This window comes from Myxocyprinus asiaticus, chromosome 8 (assembly GCF_019703515.2).
Source record: "Myxocyprinus asiaticus isolate MX2 ecotype Aquarium Trade chromosome 8, UBuf_Myxa_2, whole genome shotgun sequence".
NCBI lineage: Eukaryota > Metazoa > Chordata > Actinopteri > Cypriniformes > Catostomidae > Myxocyprinus > Myxocyprinus asiaticus.
The window spans coordinates 5,112,519-5,130,462 of NC_059351.1; the positions used below are offsets into that span (position 1 = coordinate 5,112,519).

The following is a 17,944-nucleotide window of genomic DNA, read 5'->3' on the forward strand; positions in this document are numbered from 1 at the left end:
TAGTGTACGCTCAAACTAGGGATGGGCATTTCGAGTAATTTGTAGTCGAGTACTCTAACACATAAAAACAAGTAATCGATTACATGACATTTAAAATTTAAGTTCAACCTTTGAACCTGTTTTTCTTGTGGACAAAATGAGCACAATGCATAAACATCATCTAGATTCAAAAATGACAACAAAAAAATTGTACTCACACATAGAAATATACAAGTCTTCTAAAGGGATCCTATCATTTTAATAATGACAGAGTTTTCTTTTTGGGTGAACTATTTCTTAAACAACGTCATGCATCCACAGCGCCTTGAGTTATAACTGGAAGATTTAAGGTGAGAGAAGCAGTTTAATTGTTGCCCATGGCAGACAAATTCACAAAGGAAAATCTAATTGCAATATTCTATAGTGTTTGCACTAGTTGAATATTTAACTTTTTATTTTAAATGTAATACTTGTCTACATTCCTAGCCCAAACATCTCCATCTAAAGTCTTTCCACACAACCTTTCCTGTACCGCCATTCTTAAGATGCGCTCTTCACTGAAAGCATGCACAGCAAAATCTTAAAGTTTGACACTTGTAAAACCAGCTGAAACACAATAAACACCTTTTAAATATTCCTAGACTTACATGTGATTAGTATTTTATACAGAACCTTTCCCAGATCAAACTATATCATTTTTGTAACTATAAAAATTTTATATTTTATATTTTATATTATATATATATTGTGTTAATTAAATATACTCTCTTTAACTTTGAAAATTTATTAAAAAGAAAAAACTGAAATATCACATTGACATACAGTAAGTATTCATTCCCTTAACTCAGTACTTCGTTGAAGCACCTTTGGCAGCAATTACAGCCTCAAGCCTTTTTGGGTATGATGAGACAAGCTTTTTGGATTTGGGGATTTTCTGCCATTCTTCTCTGCAGATTTTCTCAAGCTCTGTCAGGTTGGATGGGGACCGTCGGTGGACAGCCATTTTCAGGTCTTTCCAGAGATGTTCGATTGGGATCAAGTCCGAGCTCAGGCTGGGCCACTCAAGGAGACAATGCAAGAGTGGCTTAGGGACAACACTGTGAATGGTGTTGTCCCTAAGCCACTCTTGCGTTGTCTTGGCTGTGTGCTTAGGGTCATTGTCATGTTGGAAGTTGAACCTTCGGCCCAGTCTGAGGTCCTGAGCACTCTGGGCCAGGTTTTCATTAAGGATATCTCTACATTTTGCTGCGTTCAGCTTTCCTTCAACCCTGACCAGTCCCCCAGTCCCTGCCGCTGAAAAACACCCCGGCCAGGCGGCCAGCTCTAGGAAGAGTCCTGGTTGTTCCAAACTTCTTCCATTTAAGATTTATGGAGGCCACTGTGCTCTTGGGAACCTTCAATGCAGCAAAAACAATTTCGTAGCCTTCCCCAGATCTGTGCCTCGACACAATCCTGTCTCTGAGCTCTGCAGGAAGTTCCTTTGACCTCATGGCTTGGTTTTTGCTCTGATATGCATTTTCAGCTGTGACACCTTATATAGACAGGAGTGTGCCTTTCCAAATCATGTCCAATCAATTGAATTTGCCACAGGTGGACTCCAATCAAAGTGTAGAAACGTCTCAAAGATGATCCAGAGAAATGGGATGCACCTGTGCTAAATTTCAAGTGTCATAACAAAGGGTCTGAATACATATGTCAGTGTGATATTTCAGTTTTTTCTTTTTAATACATTTACAAAGTTATCAAAAAATCTGGTCTTTTCTTTGTCATTATGGGATAAGGAGTGTAGACTGATGTGGGGAAAAAAAAATTATTTAAAGCATTTTAGCACAAGGCTGCAACATAAAATGTGAAAAAAGGGGTCTGAATACTTTCTGATTGCACTGTGTGTATGTATATATATATATATATATATATATATATATATATATATATATATATATATATATATATATTGGGCTTAACACATTCCATGTTTCTAATGTATAATGGTGTATATTTGGCAACTAACAAAACAGAGTAGAATTCTTTACCATCACCCCACGCTGTGTGAATACGTACATTATTTAACAAATAATGTCTAATGACGCACTCTTTTGGAAATTTAGTGGCCAAATAAAAAGCACACTACAATCATTGCAATATTTACATTATTGCTTTATGTTATATCGCTAGCAAAATCATTGCAATAATATTGAGAATATTCGACAGTATCACCCAGCCCTATCTGAAGTTAATATTAAAAAGTTGGAACTTGTTGATGAATTAAGATTTCTGCATGACGACGTTTGTAAACAGGTTTTACATCATACCGTAACCAGATGTTTTGATCCTAACCAGCCACAAATCAACAGGGCATTCTGTTGATTACTGGGTTTCTACTTTTGTGGTGTCATTTACATTAAACATTAAATGTGCACTGTGCAAAATTACAGCATTCAGTGTAGACATAAAAATTGTGTGTCACTCATATCTTATTGTGTCACATCTGGTGGTTAGGACACAATGTTACGCGCAAATATGTGCATAAGCACAGTTAGCGAATGAGACCTACTGTAATATCTGAGAACATGGCTGAGCAAGAAAAGGAAAAGGAGCAAGTGAGACCAGAAAACAAGAGAGTGAAAGACAGGTGGAGAGTGAGAAAGACATTTTTGTCTTTTTTTGGGCATTTGACATGTAGTTCATGTTCTAAAGCAACCTCTGTTTACTCCCCTGTCAAAGAACCAATTAACACACAAACACTATATGGCATTTTGCTAAGAGATGTTGGAGATTGCTGATGTGTTTCTAACTATTTATCAAACCAGACCATGTCTCATCTGACAGCCAGACAAGGTTACAGCAGACATCTGTCAGTTAAACCTGTGTGTGTGCATGTGTGTGTGTGGGACAACATTCAGGAGTTTTCCACGGAGTCCAGATTTCCTCCATCACAGAGTGTCAGGAAGAAATGAAAAGATCTGAGTGAATTCTTTGTGTGTTCACAGGTTTGATCCTCAGAAGGGCTTCTGGTGCCAGCTGCTAGAGGGGGGTAGGACTAAGTGTTTGGGGAAGAGCAAGGGCCGCAAATACCCACCCATGGACTCTGAGGTACCGCCTCACAACAGCACCACCTCACAACAGTAAACTCTGTGCAAAATGGAGCCTTTAAATATTCATTAATGAACGATTACAACTGCGTTATAGAGGCATGCCATTATTGAGTAGAATAGGTCAAGACAGAGAGAGAGAGAGCGAGAGAGAGAGAGGAGAGAGATACATAGCTACAAGTAAAACAAGAAGAGAATTCAAGTCTTCGTGTGTATTTGAACTTACACTGACCTCTGACTGTTCAATATTGCAACGGCTCATGTCCTGAATAGCTAATAACTGCTCTCACACTTTTGTTTCATAATTCTCCTTTAATTTTCCTTCTTTCTGTTTTTCCATTCACACAACCAAAGACTCATAGAAGGAAGTAGGTAGGAGTAGTTCAATGTATTTTGTCATTATTCAGTCCTGTATGCTGTTGGTTTTCTGTGAATCACAAAAGGAGAATTAAAAAAAAAAATGTACAGTACATGCAGGGCACCTTCAACACAGTCCATATGACTTGTGTGTAAGTCTTTTAAAACTAGTTCTCAAATCTATTAAAATACATCAAAAACAGAAATTAAATTTTTGGGTTGACTATTCTTTTAAAAGGGCACTCTGGCTACGTTCACAGAGTCTGTGTTTGGGACTGACAACCACATTTACTTACAGGTGTGAGTGTCGAAATATCCTGTTCATACAACAGCTGTATAATACTGTCTGTATGAATGGAATAATGTTTATAATGTAAATAATGAAATGAATAATGTAAATGTTAACATCATCATATACATAAAAGTATTGAAGTCTGTAACACAAAATATCAGCTCATTGATATTGTTTAGTCAGTTTGCTTGTATTCCAACCATTAGTCCTGGTCAAAGTTTTGCTGTCCCCTTCATCATATTGCGGCCCACTTAGGTATATCGCGGCACCGTTTTGCGGCCCCCTTCATCTTATCGCGTCCCCCTTCAGCATATTGTGGCCCCCTTCGGCATATCACGGCCCCATTTCGTGGCCCCCTTCAGCTTATCGCAGCCCCCTTTGGCATATCACGGCCCCGTTTCGCCTCTGATTATCAGTATCCCATATTCATGTACACATATTGTAAATGCTATTTGTTACTCAATGTGGCGCCGTTTCTGTGATTGACTTGATTTACATTTGACATTGAAATTGAACAAAGAAACAACATGGAAGTAAACTATAGCAAGTGTAACACATGAAGTACGATTTGTCTATTGCCATATGGCTGTACTACTGAAATTATGTAAGTTGTACATCTATTTAGACTCAATAAGTGCCTGAGAAATTGGTTGCTAGGGTGTTCTGGGTTGTTGCTAAGGTAATGGTAGTTGGTTGCTCACTGGTTCATGTATAAAACACCCTTGTAAATATATTATACCAAAGTCTATAACTGTTCTGCTCACTAAAGATGCTTTCTTTCTTTTTCTAGTCACGAGCCTTTCTCTCCAGGTTCTACAGAGATCAGAACATTGAATTATCTAAGTTGCTACACAGATTGGGTCAACCTCTTCCAGCCTGGCTCAGAGAGGAACTACAGAAGGTCAGGTAGCCCTAACCAAACAACCGCTCCTCTGGGTCAAAGCTCCAGGTTCACATGTCCAAGCAAACTAGACACTTGAACAGTACTCAATGCCTCCTTCATGCAAGCTTGCGGAGCAAAGGTTGAAAGAAATGCAACTCACCAAACATTGGTGCCTCTGGAAATCGAATGTGTCCATGGCAACATGACGTATTTGCTGCAAAAGGTAAAATTTTGAAAAAGACACAACAGGCGGTGAGATACGATCATGTAAATGTGACCCTTGAACATGCAGCTGAGTAATGACTGCACAAAGACTTCATATCTGAAAAAACTGAAGCCCTAACAGACTTCCTCCTATATTTACCATATTTTCCCCTATCAGACACTGGACATAAAGGTACTGCTTTAGATTTTATACTTCATGGAGAGATTTAGAACTGAATTAGTCAATGTCTGGCACAACCACTGTTCAAAAACCTCACTCTTGCAAATATATCAGTCAATCAATTAGCCAAGCAAAGTAAGGATGCAAAACTGTAAGAATCACTAACGGAAAATAAAGAGCACAGTCCTGTTGGAGTCTTTCAGCTTGCTGCATCAGCTTTAAACTGGTCAATGCAGTGATGTCATTGTGATGTCAATGTCTCAGTCCACAATGACCTGACGAGTGAGAATCATTTGAGTATCAGTGTGTGTGTATGTGTCTGTGCAAGGATAAAAGCATGTCCGTGTGTGTGTGTGTGTGTGTGTGTGTGTCTACACGTATGTCTGTAGCCAGGTAGCCTTAGCTCTGCCCACTGGACTACAACTGGTTGGCTGATGAATTTAAAGTGTGACTTTTATTTTTGAAAAAATTTGCCTCAATACAGTGAGAAAGTGCTTTGAAAATATGTAAATATCTATATATATATATATATTCAATAAACACTGGAAAGATTCATGTTTCAGTAAAACAGTCCTTGCAATGTTCTGTGTGTGTTTATGGATGTGTAGTTGAAATGCACTTACCAACAAGTCAGTTGCACAAACTGAAGACAAAGATGCAGCACAATCTGAGTGTTCTCAAGTCTTATATTACATACAATCTTTAATGTCTTTCAGACAAATCTACACATTTGAAGTGAATTGCAGGGTGTAAAGATGCAGTAATCTTTAGTGTATTTTTTTTTTTTTTTAAACACTTCCCTCTAGTGGTCACGGACTACACTTACATAAAAAATTGTTCTATGTGCAGCCCCAGATGGAATCTGCCAACATTTTCTGTGCAAATTGTGTGGCTAAAGTCCCTTTCAATTCAAGTCTGTCCACTCACAGTCCATATTTGGAACACTCTCGGGCAGGCTGGGCAGCTATTTACAATGTGAAGAAGTGGCTTAAAAGTTCAGCTCCTATCTACTTGAATGGGAAAAGACCTAAATCTCCAAAAATGTGGGTCAAATTTACGATCAATGAACATATTTCAAATCAGCAGTCAAATCTGACAAACAAAGTTATCATAAATTGTGCTTCTTCAGCTCAGATCACACTAAAAAGCTATATTTTTCATATTGATTCAGCTAATGCACATGGGTGTTCTCGAGTTGCCTGACAGGTGATGTCTGTTTCTAAAATGTGATTGGCTCTTTTCCTGTAAGGCAGAACTTCTTTTCCATTGGCCGTTGGTTATTCCAAATTGGACCACTGGGATTAAACTAAATGGCAGAAATGGGAACTTCCAATTTCTGCCATTCAGTTTGTCAGTTTCTGCTAAACTTTCTCTGGGTGAAATCTGCGGACTGGATTTAAAAATAGTAAAATATGTTAAGCGGAGCTGACAATCCTACATTCTTAATGGTAACAGAAATCATAATCAGAATAGCCAAAATATATAATAAACGTACAAGCGAGGGGTGGCGAATGTGTCAAACTCTGACAGACATTCCAATTATGTAGAAATCTGTGGACTCTTCTTCTGTCCTGTGGGCACAGCCATTAGTCATGCTAAACAAACTTTGAAAAGTTCAAATGAAGTTACAGATGTTTACTGCTACATGTTTGACATAAAACCTTGTTTTATGTGTTGTTTTATAAAATGTTTCTGTACTCTAATTACATAAAATATCAAACATTGGGAGGTCTGGCCCTCTCAGAACTGGGGGCCTCAACCTGGCACTGCAGAGTTACAAGTAGGAGCTTGTTAAAAAACATCTAACAATAAATATAATTCATTTTGATTGGTAAAATCAGGCCTAGGTCAGTCTAAGTCAGTGGTTCTCAAACTTTTCAGGTCAGTACCTTTGATCAAATATGATCAGACCATCCAAGAACTACCTAGTCACAGCATTGTTCCTGGCCTTTGGAGATCCGAGGCATGACCCTATCAGAGAAGCATCTAAAATAGTGAGACCAGACGTCCCCGTTTTCTGGGGACAGTCCTGGTTTTTGGTGGTCTGTCCCCGGCTGGAGCTGTCCCCAGAAATGTCCCCGTTTTTCCCGAGCGTTCAACAGCCTGCATAGTGAATTATATTACATGGCAAGAAACTTAGCCCGAGCAGCAAAGCCTACCGTGTGCTGTTTATTTTGACCAACAGAGGGGGCTGCTTGCTATAGCAGCTTCAATTCAATGGTCATCCTTCACTGATTACTTGGTCGGGCCTGTTTTGCCATTAAGAACTGGACCAGGCAATTGAAGAGAATTATCATCACTGTTACAAACTTCAACGTAAGGCACATACTACCTATTTTTGTTATGCACCTTATTTTTCAGTGAAACTAGGGTGCCTCCATTATCAACCTTGAATGTGGACCACTTCCGTATTAAGCGACTTCCAGCTATTTTAGCTATACAAAATACTACATTATGCTGCTTTATATTACAGGCTGGCAATAAATGTCAAGATATTATTATCATTAATTACGACTGTCATAAACTCATTGGTTTTGAGCGCATATAGTTTTATCGTTTATCGCAAACTGTTGCACTGGCAGAATGAATGAAATCAGGCACTGACAGGGACAGTCCTGGGCACCGCCTGACACATCTCCACAAACTTTACACAACCAGAAGAGAGAACAACGATGCCGGCATATTCTGCTTCAACTTTCTTTGCACCAAAGCTGCATTTTGTTTTATCTTGGCAATATAATAAACGCATTTTACTCTCCGTTCTTGTCAGAGATCATTCTCTCTTTCTTAGCGGTGTATAGTAAACAGACACGCAGATCTCGCATTCAGCATGGCTTATGAAACATCACCTTTGGAAATAAATAAATGAATAAAGGTATTATCGGAGGTTATGCAGATACATATGAACGGAGGTTTACATGGAAACTAGAAAGACTGCATCATCACAATCTCGGTAAAGTAAGAATCCGATTTTATTATCCTCTCTTCAATACAACACACAGCAACAAGTGAATCATTTACTTACTCTTTTACTATAATTGCTAACGTTAGAATATTATCCGACATTGGCACATAATTCTGCTGTACATCCTGTGGTTGTGTGATAGTTTATAAACCCATATCACCAAATTCTGGTATTATAACCTTCTAGTAATACTCAAAATTTTAAGGCAACCAGGTTACTTACTTTTTTTTAAGTTAAACTAAAATAATTTCTAACAGTGCATAGTTCAGCACATCACATTCACCATGATCAAAATACATAAAATCCCATAAAATAAAATTGTCCCCTTTTTTAATAAGTAACATGATATTTCAGTGACCTATTGACCTCTGAACTTGAAATGTCCCCGTTTTTCATTTCAGAAATCTGGTCAGCTTTATCTAAAATAAACACATACACAACAGTAAGATTGAGAAATTATTACAAATTCACGTGACGTGTTAATTGAAATTTTTTGCAGTGTAACACAAACACTCAAATACAAAATGTATTTGGCCTACTTATCCTAAAACTATCTGTGTAGAAGCGTCTGTAACTTCTCTGTCAGACTGGTTATATTGTCGATAAATCTAGTATTTCTGCTCAAAAACTTTGAAGGCAAATGAAATGACTTCTCACTTTTTATCGACCAGACCGTCTGTTTTTTTCTCTTTCTCTTTTGCGCGTAGTCTACAGTTGTGGCGCGAACTCGGGTCCGCACCTGCGCGTAGAGAACATCCGAGAGCCCGAGAATAATCAGAAATTAAAACATCTGAAATAAATAAATAAAACGTACATTGTGTTTAGTTATTTATTATTATTATTATTATTATTATATTTTTTATAAATTACCAAAGTCATGTCGCGTAGGCAGTTTGAGAAATTTAACCGTTGGTCTCTAGAGGACATAAAGCAGATTATTGTATTTGACAGCATCCACAAGGTGGCGCTGTAACACTGATGCTTTTCTCTTAAACTTTTTTAGTGCCTTGGCAGGATTGTTTTTTTTTTTTTTTTTTTTTCACGCCTTGGTGCCGATAGCAATGTCACTGGACAAAGAAGAATATTAGAGAAACTTGCCATTATTGTTCTCCATTCAAAGTCATCTTATTCCATTCCCCCACTTCCTATTTGACTCTAAAGTTACACTATCAATATGGTTCCAATTCTACAATAAATTACGGTATTCGTGCTTCTGGCAAAACTCTTGCATGTTATTTCATTTAGTGAAAAAAGTCAGATACTCAAAATAAATTATTTTGCTACTTCAGCTTGCAGTGAACATCAGATAATATTAACATTCTGCATTAAATGCTTTTTTTTTTTTTTTTTTTTTTCACCATAAAGGTTAGAGATTAGCTTTAAGGATGATAGTACATTTGAAAATGCCTTCAACACAGTCACACACAAACACAGTGGTGCTGTGTCCTGATTGTTACAGTGCTGTGTAAACTGACTTTTTAAAAAGATTGCGCTAACACAGCAATGTCATTCCTGTACACACTGATTCAGACCACTGTGTGAACACAAACGCACACACACAAAGCAAGCTGGACTTGCTGAAAAGCTGGCTAAGTTTAGCTTTCCTGTATGTTTCCTGTATTTTTTATATGTGTAGTACTTTCATAAGTACTAAAGCTTCATTCCATGTTAGAAACCTCTTAAAAAAAAAAAAAAAAAAGATGGATGGATGGATGGATGGATATGCAAACCAAACACAAACACTTGCCACACATTCAGACATAGCTTTTTAGACAGTCAATTGATTTTAATATATGCTTATTTGTCTGAGTTTAACATAGGCTAAACTCTATTTTAGTTGAACCATTTTTCCTCTTTTTTTTTTTTTTTTTTTTCTTTCTGGCCCATCTCTAATTCATAATTCTACTTCCTTTCTTCTCATTCCATGGTAGTTTGTTAGCCCCGTGATCAACAAGTTTGACACACATGACATTTCTTTTTAAAATAGTGCTCTATTCTTGAACAATACAAATGAAAAATGTTTAAACCAATAAACACATTTAATGCTTCAAACTGAGGTTATAAGACATTTGTATTTTATTTTATTTTTTTTCCCAAACATTTTGCATCTTTGTGGGTTTGTTTTGTTGCTAATGACACCAGTCCTCATGAATAGTGCATCACATGTCACAGGACTTGACAAACTCATTTAATAGTAAACAGCACCATACAGTACCACCATACCAAGTTCAGAAATATTTAAACATACATAAGTCAATACTAAACACAACCCAAAACAGAAACGGAATAAAACAGAATTTATCGACCCTGTGTGAACAAATAACTATTTGTTTGATTATTTTCATTGTATAGTTCATTAATGGGAGATTAGAACATGACTGATTGATGTATTAGAAAAACACTTAATTTACAAAAGCCTGCTAAACTGCATCACCTTTGACTGTGCACTGTAAAAAATTTTCCGTAATTTTAACGGTAAAAGATTGTAAAAATGCTACAGTAAAAACCTTAATTGGTTAACGGATAGTTACTTGAAATATACGGTAAAAAGTTCTAATATATTAAAAAAGAAAATACATGTAATTTTATGGTAAAATGCTGTAAAAAGTACATTTTTTATATGTAAAAAGTATGATTTTCCTGTATAATTAACAATAAAAATGTATATTATGTTTAACAAGAGAGTACATGTTTTTATATGTACTTATGTTACACATTTTTACGGTAAATTATTGTTAAAATTACGGTAAAAAAACCAAAACAATAATCAGGCGTTCCCAGGATTCCCTGCATAACCCATTACATTTCATTATATTTTATGGGAATAGTTTTTATATACTTTTTATTTTTAATATCAGCTATGTACTTTTGGGTGTTCTGTGTTATATTTAATGTAGTTTAGTTCATGTTTATTGCATTATTTTAATTTCACACCTGATGGTGTTTAGTGTTTGAGTGAGTGACACTAAGCACAGAGCAATAAACTACAGGTTTATTGGTCATTGCTCCTGGAAGAGCCACTATTGATGAACTTCATGTCATCATGTGTCCTTCTGTAATTACTACGGTGATTAACAATACCTTATAGAGTGAAAAGCAGATTTTTACAGTTTCAGAAGGTTAATGTATAAAGTTTATCATTTAATAATATAAACGGTAATGCACCGTAAAATATACATGCATCAAAATTACATCCCGTAAATCCCGAATCATCGTTACCATATTTTTCACAGTAAATCTCTGGCAACCACAGCTGCTGGTAATTTACCCTAAATGTTCCTTTTCTTTTTTTTTTTTCTTTTTTTTTTTTACAGTGTGCAAAATAACAAGGATTTTGATAAGTCAGTTTTTTGTCCAAAGATGTGTTCAAAAAGCAGTCAATAATGCGGTCTAAAGACTACTTTCATAATCATGTTCATGAAGGTATACTATAAACATAATATCAAATAGAAAACATGCTTGTGATCATTAATTATAGCATTAGTCCAGCAAAGTAATAGCAATGTTTCCTTACAACCAAATAATGACACACTTAAACAGACTGTCTAGTTTCAATCCTTACTGGATAAGGCAAGATATGCTCCTCCTGATCTAAACAAGGGGGTATAAACATTTGTAAAACATTTTTTGCATTGCACATAATTCCCATATTTCCCCGTTCTCTAGCTTCTGTAAGAGTGTGGCACTGCGAACTGTAAAATATTAGGCAAATATGCTTCCAGTCAAAAGTTTGAACACACTTGACTTAATATATATGATATGTTTGAATATATGATATTAAAACCATTTAGATTTAAAAGCTTATGCTTAAATGCTTGAAATTTGTTTTGTAGACAAATATAAATTGTGCTTAAGTACGAACTACTTTAACTTCATTTTTTGAACGAGATAGTCAAGGAAAAGCACCCAACAAGTGCACAGCACACTTGAGAAACTCCTTCAGTACAATAGTGTACAAAACACTTCATGAAACTAGTTGAGAAAAAGCCCAGTATGCACAACTGTAATCTTGCAAAGGGTGGCTTCTTCGAGGAAGTAAAAAACAAAAAAAAAAACAATTTTATTTAACATTTTTGGCCACTACATTATTCCCACATTTCCATTTGTGTGATTTTATACAGTAGATGTGATGGCTTTACAATTATTCTAAAATGTGGAAAACAGATATAACAAAGAATGTCTAGGTGTGTCCAAACTTTCGAATGGTATGCGATATCCTTTTTGTCCTCACGTTAAGATGTGGCAAGCCCCAGTCCGATTATCATCATGAACATCTGTAACATCTATAACAAATGATGTCATTGTACATGTGTAGAAGTAATGATGTCACCTAATGTGTTGATGAGGTGATGTGGTTGAATTCTTAGCAATGCCATGGTAACCACATCCTAGGAGTATGTAATTTCCATACAATTCTTGGCAATTTTCCCACTTCAGCATTAAAGTATGATGTAATTTCAAGCCATCAGAATGTTCTTCAAAGCTCTATACAGTACTTGAAATAGGAACATTACTCATCCCATTCAGTCTCTTAGTGGCATGAAGTATAAAGTCAAATAGTCACACTTTCATTACAGTCTTCAGTAATTCCACACTAACAATTGTGGTCCCTTCAACCTAGAAGTGCTTCAGTTTCAACACCAAAATAAAGAAAAAGAACAAGAGTAAAGTAAAAATCAAAGTAAAAGAATGAAGACCCAAAATTAAGACTGCTGGACGCATTACTTTCATAATGGTCCGTTACAACTGTTACATAATTTCAGTGCAAAAATATAATGTGATGACTATATTTATGCCACTTAATACAATAAGTTGCCTTTTCCTTCGACATTTAAGACATATTTGGAATACCAGAGTTACTTTATACTAGTGTATTGACTGTGTGCTAGTGTTTTAAACTATTATCTGAAACATGTTTAATGTAGCTCTTACTTAAAAATGTGCTTCATTTCTCTGTCCGCATTGCCACAATGTCTTTTATTGGTTGACTACCATTTTCATCAACTCCTATTGGCCAATAACCTTTCTAATCCAGGGCACAAAGGTGGACACTTTGGTGTACACGCCAGGTGCGTCTTGCATTCGACACGCATGACCCCAAGATGTTACCCCATATACAACCCAATTTCCGCTTTCCCTCTCACACACCAATGGACCACCGCTATCTCCACGGCAACTGTCCACACGGTGGTTATCATAGGAGGAGCCAGCACACAGCATTCGACTGGTGAACTGGTCAGAATAGCGTTGCTCACACTGACGCTTGCTCAACACAGAAATGGAGGCCTGCTGGAGAGTTTTTGAATATGCACGACCTGAGAAAAGGAGAAAGTGAGACAGAGAATCCATTAAGACCCCATGTGTTTGCTTGAGTTTAATTATTTGCTGGTGTGCTCCTAAATGTTAACAATCCTGTTCCTATTTTACTCCAAAATCAAAAGACACAAAGAAATTATATTTTGCACATAAAAAGAAATGTCTACTTTTAGGTCCATTTAGGTCCACATTGTGACATCATTTCCATGACAGTTACGTATATTTTACCTCCCAATTCTCATTACCACAACACCACTGGCATAGCCACGGGTGGGCCTGGGTGGGCCAGTGCTATACACTGGCATTCAGGCCCACCCAATCATTGGATTATGTCTAATAATGTCTAACCTGTTCATCAAAACCAGATCTAGTTAACATAAGATGCTGAATAACTTTGGATGTTAAAATGCTCTCAAAACAACAAAAACTCTAAACTCCATCCACAATATTTTTAAGTTAAAATAATGTTAATTACAAATATCATATGTATACAGTAAATTGATTATACATTTTGTTTGTTATAACTTCTTTTCTTTGCATCAAAAGCTGCTCTTGATGGCATAAATGATCTACTGTATAAGTCTTTTAAACTCCAGCCTCCTTTTACCCCGTACAACTAAAACAAAATGGCGTTATTTGTTATTCATTTTTTTCTCATAACTTAAGGAAACGGTCACAGGTCTAGATAACTCAGATTATTTTTTTCTCTACCTCGAAACCTGATTCTTTTATTCTTTTTCTCTCTTACTATGCTATTGCAGCAGAGTCATCTCTCCCCCACTTTAATAAAAATACAGTTGTGACGCAGTGACACGAACAGAGAAAAAAAAAGTCCTTATATTGACAGTAAACCATAGCGGAGACACAGCGACAATACCCATTTCTGTCATTTTGTGTCATTTTCATCCATCCAAAGACATGCCAGCTAGGAATAAAATTACAATTGAAATATCTCTGTTTAAAATGTCCATTCTATTTTTACATTTTCAAAAATAATAATGAATATCTGTTCTCAGCTACAATGCCTCCTAACGTTCCACATGTAAAATAAAATAAGAAAATGTCTGAATGACCTCAAACACGAATATTGTTGATTGGTCTTTTAATATTCTTAAAGCAGACAACCTTTAGTAGCTAAATGTCCTAAATACACCCCTGGACATTTAAAACATGTATAAAATGTGGCAAGGACATTTTTCTTTACAGATTTCGTGAAAATCACCCATGTTTGCATTTAAAATGAACAGTCTTCCTCTTCTTAGAAAACAGACCATAAATACTGATGACATGTTAAACTACACAGTGTTTGTCCAATCAAATGCTCTATCTATGGAATAACATTGTCCCTCTCTATGCCACAACCAGCAAGTTGATGATAATCAAAATGTTAGGGACTACAAAATAAAATAAAAGTGCATGGTGAAGGCTAACATTACGCCAAACATCTCATTTTGTGTTCCACAGAGAAAGCAAGTCATATAAGTTTGCAAAAACATGAGTGTAAGTAAATGATGACAGAATTTCCATTTTTGGGTGAACCCTTTTTAAGTCTAAACAGTGCTCCATCCTGTTCACCTGTATGCATAAAATGATTTCTTGAAGTCTGGAAGCGATCAAGCTTAACTGTTCATGTATGCAATGTGGTGTGCAGTCACTTTTCTGCCAGTGTAATCACACACTTCACTCATCTAACTTGGACTATTTTAACATTCTGTTAAGAATACTAAAGTCCACTTACTGAGAGAGGACTACTTCTAGAAAGAGAGAAGGCTGATGAAAATCAAAGACTTGTGCAAGAAATTTATTGGTGATTTACAACAGAACACGACCCATTAGAATTAAAACCCCATTATCAAAGCATGTCAAATATCCACATGATAATCTGTATATGCTTGACACTGACATTGTAATTACATAACACAATTTCTTGATGATTTCCTAATGCTGTTTGCTGTCAAGCCCTGATTAAGAGTTCTGTGAGATAAACCTCTATGTGGATGTTGACTACTGTCGTGTTTTTTCTTTTTTAGATTAGACTAGACAGCTGGACAGATGTGGCCATAGGAGAGATCTGTGTGTTTGTAGCCTATTTGGTTTAAAATAATGCTGCGATCCCCCAATGATAATTTGTGTTTGTAATACTATTATATGTGTATATGTAACTGATGTTAGTTGTTTCAATATTTGATGTCTCACTGGACATCTTGTTGGACAGTCACACTAATGACATCATTTAATAGCCCCATTGTCCCTCATCATATTCAAACAGCAGATTTGTGTCTTTGCTGTTGTGTCACAAACATTCTATTATAAAAAGGATTTATTTATTTTTTTAACACTAATTCTATTCTTTTTGTTTTCACTGTTTTATAAAAGCAATAAGGCACTAGAGGCCATGTTGTACAGTGATTATAATGTTAAAAATGTTTGTAAAAAAAAAAAAAAAAACGTTCTCATAGTAAAACCACTGTTATGTACAGCCTCTCGTGGCATATTACTTTAATTAGACACGTTGGTAACTACTATAGTACATGATTAATCAATTACCCACTAAGACCTACATCAGGGTTTTACATATGTGATATTATCATTTAAAGTCGAATACACATGATGAACCCTTGAGTCCATAAGAAGAACATTCAGTATAGCTTCAGTGCTTCCACAATGTAATAATAAGGCCTTAAAGGAATGTTCCGGGTTCAATACACGTTAAGCTCAATCGACAGCAAATGTGGCATAAAAACTTCATTACCATGGCAATGTCAACAAACACTAAAACGACTGTAAAAATAACAATTTAAACAACTTCACAGCTCAAATAATACATGAGTTTTAACAGAAGAATTAATGCAAGTGCTTTTATAAAATTATAAGCTTCACAGCCCTCCAAAAATTGGCCCCATTCACTTCCATTGTAAGTGCCTCACTGTAACCTCGATATTTGCTTTTTTTTAAAGAAAAGGAGGGGCAAGTCGAAATTAATTTTTGTGATAATCAACATTATGCCACAAATGCTGTCGATTGAGCTTAACTTGTACTGAACCCGGGACATTCTTTTAAGCAGAAATTGAGAGATCTTTCCAATTCATTTTTCTCACTTTCTGTTTTCTGTCTTTTATCATCTTCTAGGCTAGGGCAGCAGTTCTCAAATGGTGGGTCACAAGCCTTTGTTGAGTCTGCTTTGAAAAAAATACAATACAACTAACCATATACAGTAATGGTGTATAGATAGAAATTAAAATAAATTGGCTTATTCACTTTTAAAAGGGAGGAGAAAACACTTCTCAGATCTTTTGTTGTTGACATAAAAGGTCATGTGTGCAATCAACCTTATTTAATCAAAAAGTATTTTGGCACAAGTTCATCTGTCACTTGGTTATATGGAGACAAATAAGGCAGATGCCAACATGGACAGATTGACAAAACTACGTAAGCGAAAAAATACGGCTCAGACAGACTACATTGAATACGGAGGATAAACATGGTGCTGCAATGAGGATAGACGTGTGTGCTGAACACAATTTGTTTTGTGCTGTGAATAATTGGCTGCCAAGAGCATGAAATTATGTAAATTCGAGAGACATTCCTATTCAGCCTATGGTCACTGTTGTTTGAATACATTTTTTATTTTAAGGGCATTTTTGTTTTTATAATTTTGGGTGTTGAATAAATGCCCCAAAAGTATCTACCCTGGAGTAGGAGCTAAAAATGTCCCATAAAACGGCTTTGAGAAACTATAGTTCCTTAGGTGCGAAAACAATGAAAATCACTAGTCTCTGGGAAAAGTACCTAAAATGGGCTTTAGTACTGCCAGTGGGAAAGGTCCTATTCTTAATGGTGCTTTCTAACACAAGTATCGCTATTACTATTGTTCATTCTCAGGGTTAATGTTTTTTTCAATATCCCCTAGTATTAAGCTTTGGAGCATAACTAATCCCGGAGAACAGTACCTAAAACGGGCTTTAGTACCGCCAGTGGGAAAGTCCCTATACTTAGTGGTGCTAAGTAAGCTTTGGAGCGTAACTAATCCCACTCTGTTCAAGCTACGTACATGAACGATACCACAAATCATGCAGCTTGTTTAATAGACTTTATTACTTTGCATAAAGCTACCTTGCAAAAGAACTGTCACATTGCTTGGCAACTTTAAACAGCTTATAGTTAGGCTAATGAACTATATTATTTGCCATGAAAAATGTTTAATCTAATTATTTTAATTAGAATGCTATTCTAAGATGAAGGTTGGCGCTGTTTTGGCGGCACGAGGACAACCTACATAATATTAGGCAGGTGGTTTTAATGCTGTGGCAGACTGGTGTACGACAACACAAATGTGTCTGTCTGTGTTTGAAACAGTGGGTAAGAATAACACAGCGAGAGAGAGCTTGTTTTAGACAGAACAAAGTAGGTTGTGTCTCAGTGAGTGTGTGATCATCTCTTACTGCTGTCAGTTCTGCTTTCACACTGACTGATCACATCTTAAATCTGTCAGATTACGCTGTTCAAAAGAGTTCCTTCATTTTACACACACACTCACAGTTCCACCTCTAATTGAGCTCAAAGCATCCCTGAATTCAAGACAGACAGCTTGAGGTTTCATGTTGATGCATATTGCTGTCATTCCATTTTTAATCAGCACATCATGTGATTAATTTGATTAACATTTTTATTGACT

At 36.2% G+C, this 17,944-nt stretch overlaps 2 protein-coding genes across 3 annotated transcripts in view; one reads left to right on the forward strand and one right to left on the reverse strand.

The window, feature by feature from the left end:
• Positions 1 to 5,543, forward strand: part of LOC127445403 (bifunctional heparan sulfate N-deacetylase/N-sulfotransferase 4-like) — a 98,870-nt gene extending 93,327 nt beyond the window's left edge. For both annotated transcript variants that reach the window (XM_051705454.1, XM_051705453.1), the window contains 2 exons: positions 2,970 to 3,072; positions 4,511 to 5,543. In XM_051705454.1, coding sequence (XP_051561414.1) covers positions 2,970 to 3,072; positions 4,511 to 4,630 — 223 coding nt within the window. In that variant the 3' untranslated portion in view covers positions 4,631 to 5,543. The remainder of the gene's footprint in view (positions 1 to 2,969; positions 3,073 to 4,510) is intronic.
• A 4,463-nt stretch (positions 5,544 to 10,006) lies between these two features.
• LOC127445404 (neurotrypsin-like) overlaps positions 10,007 to 17,944 on the reverse strand; it is a 57,730-nt gene continuing 49,792 nt past the window's right edge. The window contains exon 13 of the mRNA XM_051705456.1: positions 10,007 to 13,268. Coding sequence (XP_051561416.1) covers positions 12,961 to 13,268 — 308 coding nt within the window. The 3' untranslated portion in view covers positions 10,007 to 12,960. The remainder of the gene's footprint in view (positions 13,269 to 17,944) is intronic.